The 14,731-nt window shown below is 38.1% G+C and overlaps 1 protein-coding gene across 5 annotated transcripts in view; it reads left to right on the top strand.

Moving 5' to 3' along the window:
- The window catches only part of CD47 (CD47 molecule), a 47,796-nt gene extending 38,567 nt beyond the window's left edge, over nucleotides 1-9,229 (top strand). For 2 of the 5 annotated variants that reach the window (XR_014023005.1, XM_081301732.1), the window contains 3 exons: nucleotides 3,360-3,391; nucleotides 4,744-4,768; nucleotides 8,991-9,229. Coding sequence is in view for 3 of the 5 variants with exons in the window: in XM_081301732.1 (XP_081157858.1) it covers nucleotides 3,360-3,391; nucleotides 4,744-4,768; nucleotides 8,991-8,995 (62 nt within the window). In the remaining 2 variants the exon portion in view is untranslated. Of the gene's footprint in view, nucleotides 1-3,359; nucleotides 3,392-4,743; nucleotides 4,769-5,413; nucleotides 5,447-8,990 lie in introns of all 5 variants that reach the window. The other 3 variants (XR_014023004.1, XM_081301733.1, XM_081301731.1) reach the window with 2 other exon arrangements.
- Nucleotides 9,230-14,731: the final 5,502 nt, after the last annotated feature.

Genomic DNA, 14,731 nt, shown 5'->3' with positions numbered 1-14,731 from the left:
ACTAGGAAGATTAATGTGTTTTGCTTATATAAATCTGTTTAAATCTGAATATATATAACATTAATGTTGCAAATTGGTATCAGGAAGTAAAAATTGTAAATATTTAAAAAATAATTTTTACTCATTGCAGATGCACTGTTTTAGAAATGAATGCATCTTGATTTAAATGTAATAAAAGCCCCAGATCATTAAAAAAAAAAAAAAACAAGCTCTCTAAGAGTGAGTTAAAAGTGAGAATTTTAATTTTTTTATTTTTCATTATTCACAAATGTAAATTTTATAGCCTTGTTATTTTGAAGAATAGGATTTTGACTTTCACTAAGTCCTTTTTTATTGCATTTTTTTCTTATTATTGAAGGCATTTTAGTTTTATAAAGTGAGATAAGACACTGTGAACAATAATATGAAAAGATTAAAAGGAACCAGCTAAACTCACTAAAGTTGACCTTGTTAGTGTAATGGATGCTTATGTCTATTATGTGTAAAGGTAAAAGCACTTGTTTGTTTTTAAAGCCATTGCCACTTAGTTTAATATGTTTGAACAATTAGCCTCATTAAAGTCAGAAACATATTTACCACACATCTCAGATATTTTAGAATGATACAGAAGCAAAATATCTGTCAGTCAATAGATATTTGTGTTTGTTTATATATTCAGATGTATTTTCTTGCCATTGTTGAGGAGAACTGTTTATGGTATCACTATAAAAAGTGTTTCTGAAAAATTCGAAACATGGAAGTATGTTTATGTCAAGTGATCAGGTGTTTTAGATAACAATTAATGCAGAAGAATTAATCAAGTCAGCCCAGATAGAATGTTTAAGGCTTTTAATTAAAAAAAAAAAAAATTGGCCTGGGCTCATGCAGATTAGTCATGGTCATTCTCTTGGCTCATGTGTTGTAGTCCCATTGGACAGTATTAACTCAGGTGAAGTTAAGACCTGCATTGTTTAGTTTTATACTCTTAGAGGTATCACAACTGATTGCTGTCCTTTTGAATCACTGTTATTCATAGATTTTTATTTTCAGAATGGTCTAGACAAATGTGACATTTCTTGCTCATGGGAATTAGAATTTTAGACTATTCTTTAAATGTAATGGTGGGAGGAGTACTTAGCTATTCTTAATACTAATTCTAATGAGCTCAAAAATAGAACTCTAAAATATTGTCTCTGACCACCCCCTCGTGTTTGTTACCAAAAATTTAGATAGCTGTTCAGTTCTATTGTCCTTTATAAAACTTAGATGTAAGCTGGGTATATTGGTATATGCCTGTAATCCCAGCAGCTCAGGAAGCTGAGGCAGGAGGATTGCAAGTTTGAGGCCAGCCTCATCAACTTAGCAAGGCTCTATGCAACTTAGTAAGACCCTGTCTTCATATATTTAAAAAAAAAAAAAAGGACTGGGGATGTGTCTCAGTGGGAAAAAACCCTGGATTCAATCCCCAGCACCAGAAACAAACAAACAAACAAACAAAAACCTTAGAAATAAGGCATGGTTTAGTTGAAGTCATGTCACTCTCCTGATATCCCCAACAAAATTGTGAAATTCTGCTTATTTATTTGGGAAGCTGCTAAATGGAATGTATCAAAACCATTTCATTCGACACAAGGAACAAAGCACTCCTCAAGTGTTGCCACAGTGAGGGAGGGCAGTGTCGACCCACATGTCGCACTAGCAGAGGAGGTCCAGAGTGCAGACAGATAATAGGCCTCACAGGGTGGGGGAGTGTGCAGTTCGGCAGCTGGACAGCTCCAGCACCTTTCCTCTTACTGGTTCATCACTCCCCCATTAGCAACAAGAGTTAGTCGGTGTCTTTTCTGTCAGTTATGGTTCCTGAGTTCCTCTGCCTTTGGCTCTTCACCTGTTAGCCAGGTAGCTCAGCCTCTCCATTGTGTCCCCATTTTTTTATCCTAATCACGTCTTCCCAGTGATAGCTTTTCTTACCTATCACTCTAAGCTTTGAGTTCTCATTTACTTTGTTTCTTTTCCATTTTCCCTTCCCATCACCAGCTTTCTAGTCTTTTCTTCTCTTTTCCCTTTGGATTCCAGGGGGAGTGAGAATCTTACCTGGCCAGTCAGGTACCATTTTCCTATTTGAGTGAGCCTTGTCAGCTAGCCTCCAGATTGGCTGACCTGGGGTCAGAACCCACCCCATTTCCCATCAGCTGTAGAAGCTTGATAGGTTTGGGCTGAGGGGTGGTAGGAGATAAATAGCATGGAGCAGGAAAGCTGTCCTGGGGCTGCCTGTCTGCTGATGAGCAAGTCCAGTGCCGTCAGCCAGTCCAGGTCACAGTGGAGTCCTGTCAGTCCCCACACATTTTCTCTCCATTACTGAGTTGAGTTCACCTGGCTTGAAAATGATTCTGTTTTGCTCCCATCTCTTGTTTAATGGTATGATTCATTCTGTTGCTACTTCTATGTTTAATATTTTTTTGTGAGAAATCAGAATTTCTTAAACTGAGAGAGAAATGAGAAATTCTATTAAGAAAGAAAGAAAGAACAGCAAGAGAATATATAATACAATAGGATAACACTTCTCCTGGATGACCCGGCCATGTTGCTGGCTGACATTTTGAAACTGTGGGACCGTGCTTGGTATGAAGGACTTAGCTGCTCTTGGTCATCCTCTTTGGTTTTTAAAGGCAGTCCTCTCTCTCCCCTATCCAACTAGAGTACCTCCTTTCCCTTTTGTCCTTTTCTTCCTGCCTTGTATTCCTTCATCTTTATTAATTCTCCAGTAGGAAACTGTGAAAAGGGCAACTCAAAAGCTATATAGTTATATAGGGGAGGGCTTGAGTGTGGCTGCATCTAGCTGCCTAGCATAAATTTTTAAGCATAGAGGGGTCTGAATGTTTATTTTATTAGCCATTTGAAGCTTTGAAAGCTGACAAGGTTTTGAAGGAGGTGGGAAGATTGGGCTACGGGGAATGAGAGCAAGGAGCCAAGGAACGTGGAGTAGAGGGGACACCAGTCATTGCCTCACTCTGACATGTCCTGGCTGGGTGGAATAGGAAGAGATGGTGAGCCCATGGTAGGGATGATGGATGACAGCATTTTTCCACCAAAAAATGTAGCAAGTGGCTGATCTGGGGGGCGAGATGGCGTGCACAAATGAGAAACCATGTGTGTCTATTATCCGATATAGGTGGGTCAGCGCTTCATTTTCTTCTCTCAATGCATATAATCAAGAATATTCTGTATTTTTTAATAGACTATCAAAGCTGGAACTCCTTCATTGGAGTCTCTGGCACCTTCTAGTTTTAGCCCTGAACATTTTATCTTAAAAAAATAAACATTGCATTGCCTTAATTTGTTTCATTGATTAAATTAATATTTTTATTTTTTATTTATATCAGCTTCTAATCAGAGGACTATACAAGCTCCTAGGGTAAGTTAAAGTTTATTAAATGAATTGGGAATGATCTCTTGATGGGTTAGACTGAGGAGGGATAATTGGAATATTGAACTGTTTTGCTCTCTGTTTCACCTAACATCAAATTAAGAAAATGTTGAAGTCGCTTCATGACCTTTGTGTGAATGGGTCCAATTCTATTTTAAAACTTATGTTTGCTCATTTAAGTATTAATGGGGTGGAATAAATTATTTCATAAAATTGTACTGACTTCTCATATCCAGAATTGGAAAGTTTATGAGTAGGAATAATGGTTATTATCTCTTCCATCAGAAGGAAGCTGATTCCAATATATTACCTCACCTATTGGATCCATTTGATGTAAATACACAAAACGATAGTTTCAGGCTTAATGAGGAAGAGAAATTTATATTAAATTGACATCATTAAAATCATAATTTATAAAATGAATGTAAATATTGCTGAAAAATCTGAGTTACTATCTACCCCACACCATTTTATAAACATTTTTCTTCCTGAAAACTGTACTGCAGGTTTTACCGTACTTTGCATATTTTAATAAGCTCTCTGAGAAAATTCAAAAAAAAAAAAGGAACAAATTCAGGAGGGGATGAATGAGGAGAAAACTATCTTGATAAATATAGACTCATCACAATGACAGACCCAAGAGCTCTTTTATGGAAATAAGATCTAGAGAGGACTATATTATACTCAGCTTCCTATAAAGACTGATGATGGATCTACTTGGAATCCCAGAGAGAGTCTCCTGTCTGTGGCAGGAAGTGCTCCTGAGTCTGAGGAGCCTCCGCAGGCATGCCAAAGGGGCAGGCTGGCTCAGGGTGTGTTTGTTTCACCTCAGCTATTTATTCTAAAAAGATCACTGCCATAGCTACCCAGTCACAAGCAGCCAGCGGTTTCTAAAGTGCCTCTTAATAAAAAACCCAACCGCTGTACCTTTAAATCCTAACAGTTTTCTTTCTCCCATTGCTGAGTTCATTTTGTCCAACTTGAAAATGATTCTGATTTGCTCCCTTCTCTTGCTTAACTGTATTATTTGTTCTGCTATTGCTGTGTACATACTTGCACTTCAATATTTTTGTGAGAAGTTAGTATTTTCCGAACTGAGTAAGGTGGGTGTGGTAGGAAATTCTGCATAGGAAAAGCATATTAAGAGAATAATACAATTATTACCAAACTACCAGCTCAACTTGGCAAGCTTTGCTTCAGCCCTTACTGCCTTATTTTGGTTTTAGATGAAAGGATTCACTGTTTAATGTATAGTTTAATGTTAAAATATATAAGTTTTAGTATATAAGGACATGAAACAAATTATATTTTTATGTAAATATATTTTAAATATTTTCCAGAAAGCTGTAGAGGAACCACTTAATGGTATGTAGTTATTAAAAACTTGTATATTCTTGATCTATTATCAGATCATAATTTGAAATGGCCCTCAAAAAAGTTAGAATGCCCATCTATTTCTTGAGAAGGGTCTAGGGTTTGGTTTGGTTTGGTTTTTCCCTTGCATTGACCTCTTTTTCTTTGCTTATTCATTAAGAATCAGGAGTATTGCTTTTGTAATATTCTCACCTCTGGGAAAAAAAGAATCATGCTTTGTCCCCCAGGGAGTTGGTTTACCTTAGACAAGCGGTATTTGGGCAAGAGCACCATTGCCCTTTTATGTGGGGCCAAAATGAAAAGTGCCATGGCACCCCCTTAGAGGAGAATCTTATTCCCAATTTCTAATTTGTAAACTTCAGAAAAATGCAGGTCATCACTATGTAGTGAGACCAGACCAGAACATTTTGCTGTCTATGTATATCTGAAACTGTATTCCCAACTGAATCTGTTTCCCTAGTGGATACTCTAGGTGTGAACCACAGAAATGCTTTGCAATAAAAATTATAGTCTTAAAGTTCATTTGGCTGTGTAATTGTAGAATAGCTGGCATGCTGTTGCTGCATGTTTGTTTTGAAATGATTTCTAATTGTGGATCCTTACTAACTGCCTCTTTGGCTTATTACTAACCCTTAGCATTTAAAGAATCAAAAGGAATGATGAATGATGGTAAGTATAAAGTATTCCTGTAATTATAGATTGATTGAAATGTGGATATTGAAAAGTCATGTTTTTAGCCCCTTTATCAAATATAAGATAGTTGTAACTTTGTGGATTAGTCTCTGTGTCCTCTATTCTGTACCATTGGTCCACCTGCCTGTTTTGGTACCAGTACCATGCTGTTTTTGCTACTATTGCTTTGTAGTACAGTTTGAACTCTGGTATCCCTATACCTCCAGATTCACTCTTCCTGCTTAGAATTGCTTTTGCTATTCTGGGTCTTTTGTCTTTCCCTCATTCATCAACAAATGGTGCTGGTAAAATTGGAAATCCATATGCAACAAAATGAAATTGAATCCCTTTCTCTCGCCATCCACAAAAGTTAACTCCAAATGGATCAGGGAGCTAGATATCAAATCAGAGACACTGCGTCTGATAGAAGAAAAAGTTGGCTACGATCTACATATTGTGGGGTCAGGCTCCAAATTCCTTAATAGGACGCCCATAGCCCAAGAGTTAATAACAAGAAGAAACAAATGGGACTTACTTAAACTAAAAAGTTTTTTCTCAGCAAGAGAAACAATAAAAGAGGTAAATAGAGAGCCTACATCATGGGAACAAATTTTTACCCCTCACACCTCAGATAGAGCCCTAATATCCAGAATGTACAAAGAACTCAAAAAATTAAACAATAAGATAACAAACAACCCAATCAACAAATGGGCCAAGGACCTGAACAGACACTTCTCAGAGGAGGACATACAATCAATCAACAAGTACATGAAAAAATGCTCACCATCTCTAGCAATCAGAGAAATGCAAATCAAAACCACCCTAAGATACCATCTCACTCCAGTAAGATTGGCAGCCATTATGAAGTCAAACAACAATAAGTGTTGGCGGGGATGTGGGGAAAAGGGTACACTTGTACACTGCTGGTGGGACTGCAAAATGGTGAGGCCAATTTGGAAAGCAGTATGGAGATTCCTGGGAAAGCTGGGAATGGATCCACCATTCGACCCAGCTATCGCCCTTCTCGGACTATTCCCTGAGGACCTTAAAAGAACGCACTATAGGGATACGGCCACATCAATGATTATAGCAGCACAATTCACAATAGCTAGACTGTGGAACCAACCTAGATGCCCTTCAATAGATGAATGGATAAAAAAAATGTGGCATCTATACACAATGGAGTATTATGCAGCACTAAGAAATGACAAAATCATAGAATTTTCAGGGAAATGGATGGCATTAGAGCAGATTATGCTAAGTGAAGCTAGCCAAGCCCTAAAAAACAAATGCCAAATGTCTTCTTTGATATAAAGAGAGCAACTAAGAACAGAACAGGAAGGAAGAACATGAGGAAAAGACTAATAGTAAATAAAGACGAATGGGGGGAGAGAAAGGGAGAGAGAAGGGAAAGCATATGGAAATGGTAGGAGACCTTCAATGATACACAAAATTATAAGAGGCTGTGAGGGGCAAGGGGGAGGGGGGAAAAGGGGGAGAGAATTGAACAACAGCAGAGGAGGTAGAGAGGGAAGATGGGAGGGGAGGGGAGGGGAGGGGAGGGGGGATAGTAGGGGATAGGAAAGGTAGCAGAATACAACAGTCACTAATATGCCATTATGTAATAATGTGAGTATGTAACAGTTGTGATTCTGCAATCTGTATTTGGGGTAAAAATGGGAGTTCAAAACCCAATTGAGTCTAATGTATGAAAGATGATATATCATGAGCTCTGTAATGTTTTGAACAATCAATAAAAAAATAAAAAATAAATATTAAAAAATAAATTAAAAAAAAGAAAATATGGCTTTATTAAATAAAAGGGACACTGTCAAATCATAAAAGTCCACCTTTCTTGATGGATAAAACTTAAATCTGTTTTACTAAAAAACTTAAACATAAGAGTTGTAGGGCCTCAAGAATCAGAGTCCACAGTCACATGGCTCAGAGCAAAGTGAAATCGCCCCTTTTTGTAGGACATGTTTCAGATTCAGCACCTGGTATCTAACTTTAAAAATGCTTTTTATAAGGCACAGACATAATCTGGCACAAATCTTTATCATTTTTGACAGAGTCTCTTTTATGCTTATGTTGGTGATTTTGTGGCATCTCAACCATGGGGTCTTAATATCTCTATTTTTCCAAGCAGGAGCTGGTTCTGACCTTTTGGTAGAGGGTTACAGAGAAAGGCAAAGAACAATGTTTAGTCACTCCCACTTTCACTTCTATTTTTGGAACTCTAGACTAATAACCTTTAATCTTCATGGAATACTTAAAAGACCTGGATTTGTTAAATTTTAAAGATAACCAAATCTGAAACATCAAGTGCTTCTAGCGTTCATTTTGGTTTTTCCTGCATATGCTGCAATCTTCGGGTTCACTGGCATTTAGTAACTGTGTTTATATTTTTTCCTTATTTTCAAAAATGTCTTCACATCTTTGATATTTGCAATCATTCCCTGATTATGTCAGTGATTTGCTTTACAGTTTCAAAAGCCTATGACCTGCCTGCTCACCTCTAAACAGCACAGCATTTAACACAGGAGGGTTTGTTCCCCTGGTTACAATAAACTTTTACATAAGATTCAAACACTCCAGTTATTGTTGAACCAAATTTAAAACAATGTTTAGGCTTCTGTTCACCCAGGAGCCACTGAATGATCCCATTTCTGTAGGTTTGTGCCACAGCCTTTAAATCAGGTTTTGTTATGCAAGTCCCTAGCTCCTAAAACAATTATAGTTAGTAGGAAGAAATTAAAAGACATTTGAAAAGATCCGTATCTGGAATTATGGCATCTTTATTCACGCTTAAATTCTGGCGTCTCAGCTCCTTTGTTCTCTCCTACTGTGGTGTCATTCTGTAGGAAGAAACTAAACTTTTCTCATTTTCAGAAAACCAGTATAAGATCCTTGAGTGGCATCTTTCTTTGTGAACTTTCCCTTAAGATATAACTTTTGCCTTGAATTTTTGTTTGTTCATAGCAGATGAAATCTACGATGGCCTTTGAAATGCGCTTAATTTTGTTAATATTAGCTGGTCAGGGTTTGTTTTCTGGATGTCTGTCTGGCAGGTTCTGTCTGCTGACACCCGCCTGATTGATGCTCCTAGCATATCTACCCTTCAGGCAAGAGGTCCCCGTCCCTGCCTAGGGTGTTCCTCCTACCTACACCTATCATGTTTATATCACTTACATTAGACAAATTGTGTAGATTTAAAGTGAATGTAATGGAATATTATTCTAGGATTAGTATTCTTTTCTTTGAAATATCAATATTTTGGCTTCTTTTACTCAACCAACAAACGGAGATTATCAGACTATTGATTTTTATTTTCATTTGGCATTGCCTGCATTTTACTTACCAAAACTGAAAAGGTCAGTGATTTGCCTGGCTTCTGTCTAAGGCCTTTGTGGACATATTTTCTTTATTTTGAAGATAATGTGTATCTAAGACAGTTCCAAATTTTAAAAATGCATCAACTTCTTAATGCACAGGAAATAGACATGAGCAGTGACGATATGTTCGTGTTTCAATTTTCCAGAGTAACTGAAGTGAAGTGAAGGACTCTGGTTTGGAGAGTCACGGAACCTGAAGGAGTACACTTGTATTTAAAGACCCCGGCCTTGATGATTCACTCTTGGGAAGAAGGAAAAAAAAAAAAAAAAAGAAAAGTAACTGGTACTCGTCTGTAAGAGAAAATAAGTCATTGACCCGTAAATGATTATCACAGTTTTTATTCAAAACAACTGTAATTTAGTTAATAAAAGAATTATGATCTGTGTCATGTGCCCGGTTGAGATCCAATTTTCTGTTATTTCTATTTAATTGGGGACAAAAGTAGAGGGAGCAACTTCCAAGGATGATACTTTCCATATCCTCAGGCCTCTCGACTCTGGGTTTAAATTGGTTCAGGGTGAGAATGACCTAACACTAACCTGATGGTCACCCAGAAACATCTGTGAAAATCAGTAGCTTCCATCCAAGCTTAGTAAACTCAGGTTCCCAGCATCCATGGCAGTTAGGCTGTTAGCTGAATAAGGTGTCTGCCATTTCTGGGTCAGGAATAGTGACTTATTAAGTAGAGACAGGAATTTGGTTGGGAACGTCTTGTATGCCACTTACCTGTGCTATGACGTCACTGGATATAGGGGTCTTCATTCTTGGGGGTTGCCATTCACACAGTGTCCCTTCAGCCTACAGTGTGACAGATACTTCCCAGATGTGGGTTGCTTTTATTGACGGATGTGTTTTTCTTTAATTCACACAACCCTTGGGACCCTTCCTTGCCCTCCTGTTACTCGCTTCTGCTGGACACGATGTAGCACCTTTTCTGAACGCAGTCCAGTGACGCAGTAGCATCAGTTGCAGAAAGGAGCCAGACTTGTTTTCAGAGCACTGTGTTCACACTTTTCGGCAAAAATAGCTATGGTTGTAACATATGTATTCCCTTCCTCTGGTTTGAAGGCAAAACTCTACGGTGTTTCTTCACTTATTTTCTGATTGGAGGCATGACAAAAGCAAGACTGAAATCTGAACTATGAGTCTCCTGCATGGCAACCTTCTGTGTGTCTCCATCAGGCCGTGGGCCAGCCCTCGAGGGGGGTGCTCCTCCTGTTGTGTCTCTGTTGCATGATAACCACTCATCCGCTTCCTCCTGTAGTCCTGCCTCCTGCTCCCCCTCCCCTGCGATTGAAAAGTAAAACAGAACCACATTTCCTACCCCAGTTAGAAGAAAAAAATAACGTTCTGACAGTGTGATCGCCTGGAGTACTTTTAGATTCTTAGCACTCGTTTTTTACCTCGTTTGTGGATGTGTGTTTGTATGTGCACATGTATAAGGTAGGCTCCTGCTGCTTCTGTAGGGAAGAAGTGCCGTACCTACAGGAGAGCCAGTGCTCACTTTGTGCTTTTAGTAAAAACGTTTAAAAACAAAAGATCCTTATCAGGTGGAATTATATTTGATGCAAATATTTGATCACTTAAAACTTTAAAAACTTCTAGGTAATTCGCCAAGCTTTTTGACTGCTCACCAATGCCCTCTAAAAATACTAGTGATTCTTCCTGTTTGTGTAATGAGACTTTCATATTCATAGTGCCATCACTGATAGTTATTTCTTAGTCTCCTGGATGTTTCCATGTGCCTCTTTTATGCCCAATTTATTGTCATATTTCATGTTGGGACCAAGTGGTTTGCCCATGGCAGACCTAAACTTATAACCTGCTGAGGCCCCTCAGAAAACTGAACACACTATCAAGACAGTTCTTCCCTGATTGAGTAGCTGTCCAAAATATTAGTCTATGGAGAGGGAGCTGTATTTCTTTATACAAATCTAATGGCTCCTGCTGCTCTTCTCCTGGAAATATTTGCACTTTGCTAATATCGTTTGTTACTTTAGAAATTAGTTTTGATGAAAAGAGCAAAAAAAAAAAAAGCAGATGGACTTGAAAAAGATTCAAATTCTTATTTCTCCATTAAGAAAATCAGGTATGAAGAGCTTTATAGTCAAATTTTTTAATGAACTAAAGTTGTACCTTTTAATATGTTGTAAACTCTCCTTTATTTGGGGTCAGTCTCGAGTCTGACCATCTCTTTGATGCTACCTGCCTTTTGAGGTGTCACTGCGCTAGACAGTGCCACTCGAGGTAGCAGGGAAAATGCCAGGTGCAATCAACTCTTGCTCTTACCCATCCTCTTCTCCAGCTAAGGGACCACAGCAGCAGCAGTCCTCCTGCCTGGGCATCATTGGGCCAGTTTATTCTCTTTAAATCAGACTTGTAATGGCTCCCAATTCTGTCACATCAGATATAACTTGCTAACAGTGTTTTGATCATCATAGATTGTTTTGCCCCATAAGATGCTTTTTTACTCCCTGATCCCAGTTTTTGCCATCATCTCCTCCATTCGGTTTTATTTATTGTACATTCTCAAAGTGACACCATTTGTCATTTTCTGCAACAACCTTTTCAGCCTTTTTGGCCAAATCACATTTTTCTTTTCCTTCAGTACATACTGCTCCAGCCCTTCCCCCACACACACTGGATGTCCTTTGCAGTCTGTCCTCATCTGTCTAGCAGCCTCTTTCATCTCTTTCTTACCCTGCCTTAGTACTTCATTTATCTTGGCTTTAGTTCTATTGGGGTTTTTTGTCTTGCTTTTCTCACTGGATTTTAAAATTGCTTCCATAGCAAGAGCTTCTCTCTCTTCCTTTCTCTCTTGCTGCTGTGTGCGGTGTTCTGCGTACATTAGATACTCCGTACATAAGTTTGATGATTGGCTGTATTTCGATTTCTCACTATTTTTAATAGGGTGAGCTAGAGACTTTTCTTTTTTGACAAATTGCACATGCTCGGAAAACCTTAAAGGGAAATGATTTTTTTTTTTAAACCTGGAAATTTCAGGTCCATTCTGTAAAAATTCTTGAGAATATCAGAGTTAATTTGGCTATCCCATAATTGGGAGTATTGCTCTTTTCAGACTTCTCTTGCCAATTTAGTAAGTGTCTGACCAAATTGTGATCTAATAAAGCTCAAAAAGTGATAAGTTTGCTCCTTCATCTCATTAATTTAAAAAAGGCTACATCACCTTCTCGATGTCTCTCATCTTACAAAGGGTGTTCAAAAGTGGCGATAGGTGGTTTATGTCTGGAAATACATACCCATACCTTTATTTACCTCTTGTTGGAAACTGGAGAAATAATTGTCTGGCAACTCTTTACATTTTCTTTGTGTTTTATTTGATTGAGGGTTTAGAAATATTAGGAATATTAATTTTGCATGTGTGTCTTATATTCAAAATCACTAACTGCCATCACCCACTGGGGGTCCTTTTAGTTTAATAGGGATAATCCAATTTAACTTTGAAGAGATGAGCAGTGACCAGGAAGTTTTCCTGCCTTTAACTTTGATAGCTCTTAATTATGATCCTGTAAGACCAGCTTTTCCATAAATCCAGTCTCTTAAGGAAAAAAATAAAGCAAGCCTTTGTAATAAGCTTCTCTGTAAGACAACAGCAGTGGAATCTTCAAAGTGTGGTTATCAAGATTGGTGAGAGAGGAAAACATTTTTGTTTTTATTAAATGAAGCATTATTTACAAAAAGCCATTGTTAAGAAGTAGATCCTGCATCATATAAATATCCATTAACCATTCTCAATAAAGAGAACTCCGGTGTTGCTATGTGTTAGATGCTCTCTTGGGGGCTTTTTTGCATAGCAATTAAAGTTGTGCTCTTTGTCAGTAGCCATTTTTTTTTGCAGTGATTTAAAGACCAAAGTTGTTTTACAGCTGTGTTACTGTTAAAGGTTTTTTCTTTTTTTTATATATGTATTAAATCAATTTATCACTGTTTGAAGCTTTGAATATCTGCAACCTTTGCCAAGGTTCTTTTTTTATTTAAAAAAAGACATAACTTTGTAAATATTACCCTGTAATATTATATATACTTAATAAAACATTTTAAGCTATTTTGTTGGGCTGTTTCTATTCCGACATCAGACCACATGAACATTTCTGAGAAATTTAGTTCATTAATATACCTTCAGTTTGTCCATATTCTATGTAACAATGCAAAGATTTTTTTTAAAGTAGTACCCAATACATAAACTTTTAGCTGCAGCAAAGTTCTAATTAGAAGTTGTAAGAAGTCAAATGTATTTGATAATTTTTAATTAATTTTCCCCACGGTATAGTGAAAACATCACATGAGAAAGAAAGAGACCTGGATTCTAGTCCTGGCAGTACTCTAACTAGCAGAGGACCTGGGCAAGCCTCTTGCCTGTGCCACAGTGACTGTGATTGCCTATGGAATAAGATAAGCCTCTGCCAGGACTGAACTATTATGTTATCCATTTTAATTGGTTGTTAGCACTATTTTTACTGCAAGTAAAAGAAAACCTAAACTACATATATTTTTATAACTAATGTAACCTAAAAATTCAGATGTACAACTGGATTCTGGACCTCCAAACCAAATCATAGGGAACCAGTATCTCATCAGCCTCCCACTTTTCTGGCCTGCACATGGCCTTCCTTCCCAGGTTTCTGCGGTGGTAAATGACTAATTGCAGTCCCAGACCCACCTTTTCCCAGTCAAGGAGAATAGAGGGTGAAAGGAAAACAAAGGGGTCCTGTCCACCCAAGATTGCACCTAGGGCCTCTGACTGTATCAATGCCATCCCTCCATCACTGAGCCAAGCACCTCTCTTGCTGTGATTGGACTAGCCTAACTTCCAGATCTAGCCTGCAGTAGAGGCTGTATCTGCAGCACCCACACTGTGCTGAGTCGGGGAGGAAGGCGAGGACAAGTTCACCTGAAGCAAAGACGGGATAGTTCCTAGGTGCTGAGATGTCATTAGATTTGAGGCACAGGATTCCTAATCAGTGCTGCATCCCTTCAGATCTATATTCTATGATTCTGCATTTTATGTGTGATTGTAGACCATGTGAATGGAAAATAACATTCGGCAGCAGCGTACCATCTCTTTCCTTACCTCATAGGCAATTTAATTTTTTATGCATTTACGAGGACTTTTTCATTCTCAGCAGGAGTAACTAATGGGGTTCAGAAAGCATTTAATGACCTGCCTCCTGCACTGAAAACTGCTCTCTCTTGCACAGAACTGTACTCAGCCTGATTAGAACTCCCACGGAGCTGTAGGCTTCCAAATGCAGCTGGATTTCACTTTTGTGTGGCACCTTTCCACCCCAAGGCGTCAGGTTTGACAACTTTGGTAAACAATGGGTTATGGTAACATCATCCAGGTAGGACATGATTTTGGCAGTAGCTTGGGGATTTGAGTGGCAGTGTTTGGCTATTTCAGAACTCACACACCCAGTCTTTATTTTTCATAAGCTTTAAGCTCACATACCCATCCATCAAATCAGTGGGAAATGAAGTATTTAACCCTAAATTATGGATAATTTGACTGATTAGTTAATGTTGAAGACAGCACTACGGATCGCATAGAAGTGATCAGAACTCTACTACTTACTTAGCAAGTACTTATTTAGTCATGTAGTTAGCAGGCAGCAACTTCTCACCTCTGAGAGTGAAAAAAAAAAAAAAAACAGGTATAGTTCCCCAATTTGGATGATGAGAAACTCCTGGTAAGCATTTCTTCTAATTTGGAGATAAATGTTTTCTAAGTCTGAAAACTGCAGTCTGCTGTCAGTCTTGATGACAGAATGGCAACAACACTGCCAGCTCTTTTAATGAGCAGCTATTACATCACCCGTACCATAGTAGTACTAGGCTTTCTGGAAGCCTCTACTGGAAAAAAATAAT

The sequence above is a fragment of the Spermophilus citellus genome (genome assembly GCF_964194105.1).
Source record: "Spermophilus citellus genome assembly, chromosome: 7".
In the NCBI taxonomy this organism is placed as follows: Eukaryota; Metazoa; Chordata; class Mammalia; order Rodentia; family Sciuridae; genus Spermophilus; species Spermophilus citellus.
The sequence above is the reverse complement of the archived record's forward strand: the minus strand, read 5'-3'. Positions and strand labels throughout refer to the sequence as shown.